Here is a 6,000-nt window from a genome sequence, read left to right on the forward strand (position 1 = left end):
TCCTGTCGTTACTTGAAAGAAGGACCACTTAAGAATTATTTTTCACTGCTTTATTTCTCTTCTGTTTATGTGAATGGGCTCTATAGCCAACTAATTTGTGCTTAACTTCAAGATATATATATATATATATATATATGAAGTAGAAGACAAAGGACATCCCTGAGAGCACTACTTTGCAGGATCACCCCTTCAAGGCCTGCATCAAAGAAGCACACACCACATTTTATGTGGGAAGCATCATTATCCTGCAGTGTATTTTACTTCAGGCAGACACAATGAGCTAGCTGGATAGTCAAACTGAAATTAAGCAGAACTGAGAACCTAAAAACATCATCTAATAAGTTTGTCCCTTGATTTCCCCTGAGCCTGGTCTCTGCACTTACGCAGACCCTGAACTGCTGCAAGTATCTTGACGCCCATCCCATACCTGAACGGGATGCGGAAGGCAGGCACGAGCAAAAGCACACAGACCAATGCTTATGCCACGACCAAGCACCAGTGGTACCTAAAAGAAGTAAGGAACGACAACTTCCACCATGGGTGCTAGAAACACCTTTCTATTTTTCATGGATATTGCAACACTGTACTTGTCCCGGCATCTCACCATAGTAAGTATCAGATGCAGGCTTTTTCTTTAAAAGAATTCTTTTTTTGCAATTCTTATTTGTTATTCTGACTGACATAGTGCCAAGTCTTTGGATTTAAGAAAGGTCTAGAGGCATCTAAGCACACACGTACTGCTATCAAAGGAAAACAGTACTGTTCTGCTATCAGAGTGCATAAAAAAGGGTAAAGACTGACTGAACACTTGAAGACTAATGGGGACAAACAACATCTGCTGTGACTATGAAGCGAAGAAATAGCTAATGGATGTGTTTCAGGATAAGCTTGCCATACTGGGACCAGAAATGAGAAAGTGAATATATAACGTGGCATGAAAGAAAACAAGTATTTGAGGGACATCACAAACTGAAAATGCCACAAATGTTACCTACTTCCCACTTGTATTTAAATACAGTTCCCTTTTCATAGAAGAGGTGTGTGCATGTGTCTGTGTGTATTTTTCACACCACATATTTATTATAAACAACGAATTAATACAGTGACAACCATGAGAAATTAAAGAGCCATAGGAATAGAGGCAATGTATTAACACATGCACTAAAACAAAACCCAAGCATGCTAGCAGAGAAAACAGGCTATGCAAAATTTCTCAGTGGCACCTGGGAAATTGCAAGGGGATATATATATATAAATGGTTAATTATCATCTGACAAGACAATGATAAACAGAAACGCGTATGCTGATCATCAGCATAGTAAAGGTACCAAGGAACTGAAAACTAACCTACTTCTCCCAAACTTCAGTGTCAGGTTATTCAAAAGTTTTGTATATACAAAACTGAGCATTAGAATCATTTATAAATCTGTCAAACTGAATTCCAGGCGAAAACAAGTGGAAAATAGTTTGGGATAGACTAATGAAGGCTTCAAGCCAAGGTGCAGTCTTACTCAAAATTTAAGATGTGTGAATTTAGAGGGAGGGAAAAAAACAGATTTATACATTATTCCGCTTGTAAGTAAAGCGGTGATAGAGTTTAATTCAGAACGCTGCATGCAGTACTTTCCACTGAGACAGAATGAGCAGAAATGGAGGATTTCAGAAGAAGGAATAACAGAGCAAAGTACTTAAGACAACAAACAGTTTATCATAAAGAAGCTAATGGTCAGTTCTCTTCTCAAAGCACTGCCGTACCGCTCTGTTTATCCTTGGGAAGTGAGCTGCTGTGAGAGAAACCAGCCATCACTAGAGGGTGTCTCCTGATTTCCCCGTGCGATCCTCTCTGAAAGGTGCTGGAGTCAGTCAAGAGTGTATCACTCCGGAGCACAATCAGGCACAGTAAGGCTCGACAGAAAAGGAAAAGAAACGCACAAAGGTCTTGGAAGAGCTGGGAACATCCCTAAATTGTGTATGTCGGGAAAAAGTAAGTAATGTTTTGAGAAAATGAGCTTAAGAACCACACACAGATTTCACTTGGATTCTGGTGAAAACCTGAGGATGGTTATACCTAGGTGTGCTTGGGGGAAAACCCGAGGATGTTTATACCCAGGTGTGTTGGCGGTTTATTGCCTGTTTAACCCTCTGAGTTCGCCCTTTTTCACCCTGTGCAGGTGGGCCCCCGGAGCCGTGCAGCTGGATGCCCCAGCCACACACCGCAGCGGCCCCACAGAAGTTACAGACTCCTGTCAGTGCCAGCGAGCTCCCTCCCCCTAGGTGCGCGGCTGGGCCTCTGCTTCCGACAGCACACATCCAGCCCGAAGGCACCAGCAGAACCCCGCGCCCAGATTTCCAAAGAATTCGCGTTTTGGACAAAACCGGCCCCAAACCAGCCAGCACTTAGCTGCCAGGACCTCGCTCACCGTGCGCCCCTCCCCCCACCCCGGTCCCGCCCCCCGCCCCCTCACACAGACCCCGCCCGCTGGAGCCACTCACTGCGCGGCGGCGGCCGCGGGGCGGCGGCGGGCGGCTGTTCCGCCATGCGGGCGCGGTTCCGTTCCTCCGCCCGGGGGGCTCCGGCGGCCGGGGGTCCGGGCAGGGGTCCGGAGGGGTCCGGAGGTGTCCTGGGGGCAGCGCGGCAGCGAAGCGAAGCGAGGCCGGGCGGGGCCCGAGTTTATAGTGGCGGGAGAAAGCGCGCATGCGGGGTGCTGCGCGAGGGGCTGTGCGCGCATGCGCGGTGCCGCTGGCTGCTGAGGGGAGTTCAGGGGGTTATGAGGGGTCTGTCGGTGGCTGCGCAGCTCCTATCCTCGGACGTGAAGTGATTCTTCCTCACGTAGCTCTCCAGACACGATTTGAACATAGCTTCTGAAGTAGTTCTGCAGGTGGAAGACAGGACAACTGTGTTTTCCTAACTTACTCAAGAGTCAATGTGTTTAACGAGAAATTTGAAGATAGTGTAATCTAACTTGCCTCAATGTAAAATAGAATTTAAAAACATTAAAAGTACATACTTCACAGCATATGGTATCTGAATGCAATGTTCTAGCACAGAAACAATAACCATGCCCACCTGCATTATCATAGAATCATCAGGGTTGGAAAAGCCCTCCAAGATCACCTGGTCCAACCATCCCCATGCCACGAATGTCACCCACTAAACCATGTCCCTAAGCACTACGTCCAACCTTTCCTTGAACACCCCCAGGGACGGTGATGCCACCACCTCCCTGGGCAACCTGTTCCAATGATTGATCTTTCTGAGAAGAAATGTCTTAACCACAGTGGTACTGACTATATGGATCTAGGGGATAACACGAGCCTACTAGACACTCAAGTTATTTATTACACTTTTCTCAGTTACATATATAAAAGAAAATCCCATCACTCAGTGAAAAATGACCATAACTCTTCTTCTCAACTAAGTGGACACTGACCTCCATGATTATCATCTGGGGCTCCTCACTGAGGTTCATCTGCTCAGAGGCTGGCACCTGGCTGTCACAGGCAATGCAGGAGTTACTTTTAGGCAGTTACTGTATGAAGAGAAAGGTTTTAATATGTGCACACTGATCATGAGATACATCCATGTAACCTTTGTACCCTGAATGCTCAAACAAGGTACTCCTTAATGTACAGTTTTAATATTATTATTTTAAATGGAATGATTCAAAATATATGGATCCGTTTAATTATTTTATGTAACTGAATAATGTGGGCCAGTATACACTGTATGAAGACTCTCATTACATTTTAAAATATATATATATAAATAATCCAACCACAGTCCATAAAGTCATCATCAAGATTTGGATCACAGACACATTCAATCCCTTTTTTCATTCTCACTGTTGGCCTTGGTTGGCTGGAATCTGCCAAATCACTTTAGCTTTGTTTCCACTATGAGGTTGCAGTATTTGATTACAGATGTTTGGGGAATTTTCATAATTATACGACTCATTGCTACTATTCATGTTCCTGTCTTGCTTCACCTTTAATTGTGAGGACAACAAATTCAGCTCTATGTGTTCCCAACAAAAAGCTTGCACCAACAGCGCTGCACCAGTGCAAAGCACTCACAACAGCGTAATTTGTTCTGGATTTTAAAATTCTTGTGAAGCAACTGACAGGAATAAAACACAGGATGCTTTTCCACACCTGGCTACACCTCCTTTAGAAAGGGCGCTAACTGAGGCCTGCACAAATCATCCTATTTCTGCATCAGTTCTTTGTGCTGGGTAAAGGCCCCCACATACTCTGCTCAAAGACTGCTTCCAGCCCAGGCAGGAGTGATCTCCACATCCCTCTTTAGCTCTTCGAAGACACCTATTGCAAAAACAGAATGGGCAGAGGAGGAATAACTTTGTTATCGCCTGCCTACCATTAGTCCTTACTCTCCCCAAAAGATTTTCAGGTTGCTGAACAGCTTCCTCAGGTTGCACAGGGAACTGATCTTGCCCTACCTAACCAAGTAGTTTTGTTAGACAAACGTGACTGTCTCCCAAACCACCTTTGCATTCACCTCAGCACCAGTTCCCCCAGTATCCTGCACCAGCACTAAGGATGACGTGCCTGGGAATTGCAGCATTTCCTGGCTGCATGCAAGCTTCATCAACTACCAGCTTCATGGCACAAAAAAATAAAAATGCTGCAGCTTCTTGCAGTGTTGTATTACTCAGCACATAAAACTCTTTTTCATATCAAACTTTATGTATCACATTTAGACAGCCTTTCCTGAAGGCACATGAAAATGGATAATGCTGGCAACAAACCAAACGGCCCTTATGGCCACTTTCTTTAACAATTTGCTAGCATTTCTTGAAATTAAGTAGTAGAGCAGGCACTAAAACAAGGTAGTAAACAACTGAGCGCTAAAGCTCTCCATGAGCTCAGAGGCTGGCTGTTTCCAAAGCACTAAAACCCCAAAACAAACACAGGGAAGTTTCTCCCAACTCCTCTTCACAAGACAAATTACATCAAAAATACGTGGGACATCACTTTAAGGGCTTTGGATTCTTAAATTTGTCTCATCCGTGAATGCATGCAGAGCACAGTGACATTTAAGCAGGCCTGAAGGAAAATATTTGTTTCCTACCTGGGCCTTCTGATGCAGCAGCTTTAGGACTGCAGGCAGCAGCCTCCCCTAGCAACAGGCTGCCCGGGGAGCCTCTGCCTCTGGGTTTTAAAGGGAAAGAGTCAGATTCTCCTCCTTAAGCTGCTAAAGAAGACTTTATTTATTTATTATTTCTTTTTCTTTCAACTGTTTCTTTTACATAAGAGGGAAAGGGAGTCGCGAATAAACTGCAGGAAAGATAAGAAGTGATTGCACCTCCTGCAGACAGCAACTCACCCCAAGTACTGCAGTGACTTGAGAAAGGAATATCCATTGCATCTTTTTGCAGGATCACGAATGGTTATTTCAGATTGAAATACAATAAAGACAGTCACTCTCCCTAACTTTTAAGTACTGAACTTTGCTAAATAATCAGACCAATTTCTGTGTACTTCCTCTGTAACTAGAGGAGAGGCACAGATGCTCCTTGGGACACGGAAGAATCAGAGCAGTGAAGTTACATTCCTGACTCTCTGATAACTAAAGAGATATCCTAAACCTCTAATTTAGCCTATATGCCAACATTCGAACAAGTAAAACATTTTTAGATGAATTTCACTCTGAAAAAAATCCCTGACATTGGTCACGTAGGGATAAATCCTTAAAGTGAGCAGTTAGTAGCCAGTTATTTTCCAGGCTCTGTCTCTGTTTTCCAGTGCATGAAAGTACTCAGACTATTAACCAAACTGTACCGAGGGGATGATTATGTATTATTCTTTAAAGATGGTCTTTACAAATCAACAGAAGCTTCAGCAAACTTTTTAGCATGCAATTTTTGAGAAAAGTAGTGGGAAACAGCACAGTAAAAAATAGTGTCACCTCTCAGCAGCTGTAATTTGCAGAAAGGCTTTTTTTTTTTTTTTTTTTTTTTCCACCAGACCGTGAATAGAAAG

The 6,000-nt window shown here is 43.9% G+C and overlaps 1 protein-coding gene across 5 annotated transcripts in view; it reads right to left on the reverse strand.

The window, feature by feature from the left end:
* The window catches only part of CC2D2A (coiled-coil and C2 domain containing 2A), a 58,266-nt gene extending 54,726 nt beyond the window's left edge, over positions 1-3,540 (reverse strand). For 2 of the 5 annotated variants that reach the window (XM_040557209.1, XM_040557207.1), the window contains exon 1: positions 2,494-2,988. In XM_040557209.1, coding sequence (XP_040413143.1) covers positions 2,494-2,539 — 46 coding nt within the window. In that variant the 5' untranslated portion in view covers positions 2,540-2,988. Of the gene's footprint in view, positions 1-2,162; positions 2,374-2,493; positions 2,989-3,431 lie in introns of those variants that run through there. The other 3 variants (XM_040557208.1, XM_040557205.1, XM_040557206.1) reach the window with 3 other exon arrangements.
* Positions 3,541-6,000: the final 2,460 nt, after the last annotated feature.

This window comes from Cygnus olor, chromosome 4 (genome assembly GCF_009769625.2).
Source record: "Cygnus olor isolate bCygOlo1 chromosome 4, bCygOlo1.pri.v2, whole genome shotgun sequence".
Taxonomy (NCBI): domain Eukaryota; kingdom Metazoa; phylum Chordata; class Aves; order Anseriformes; family Anatidae; genus Cygnus; species Cygnus olor.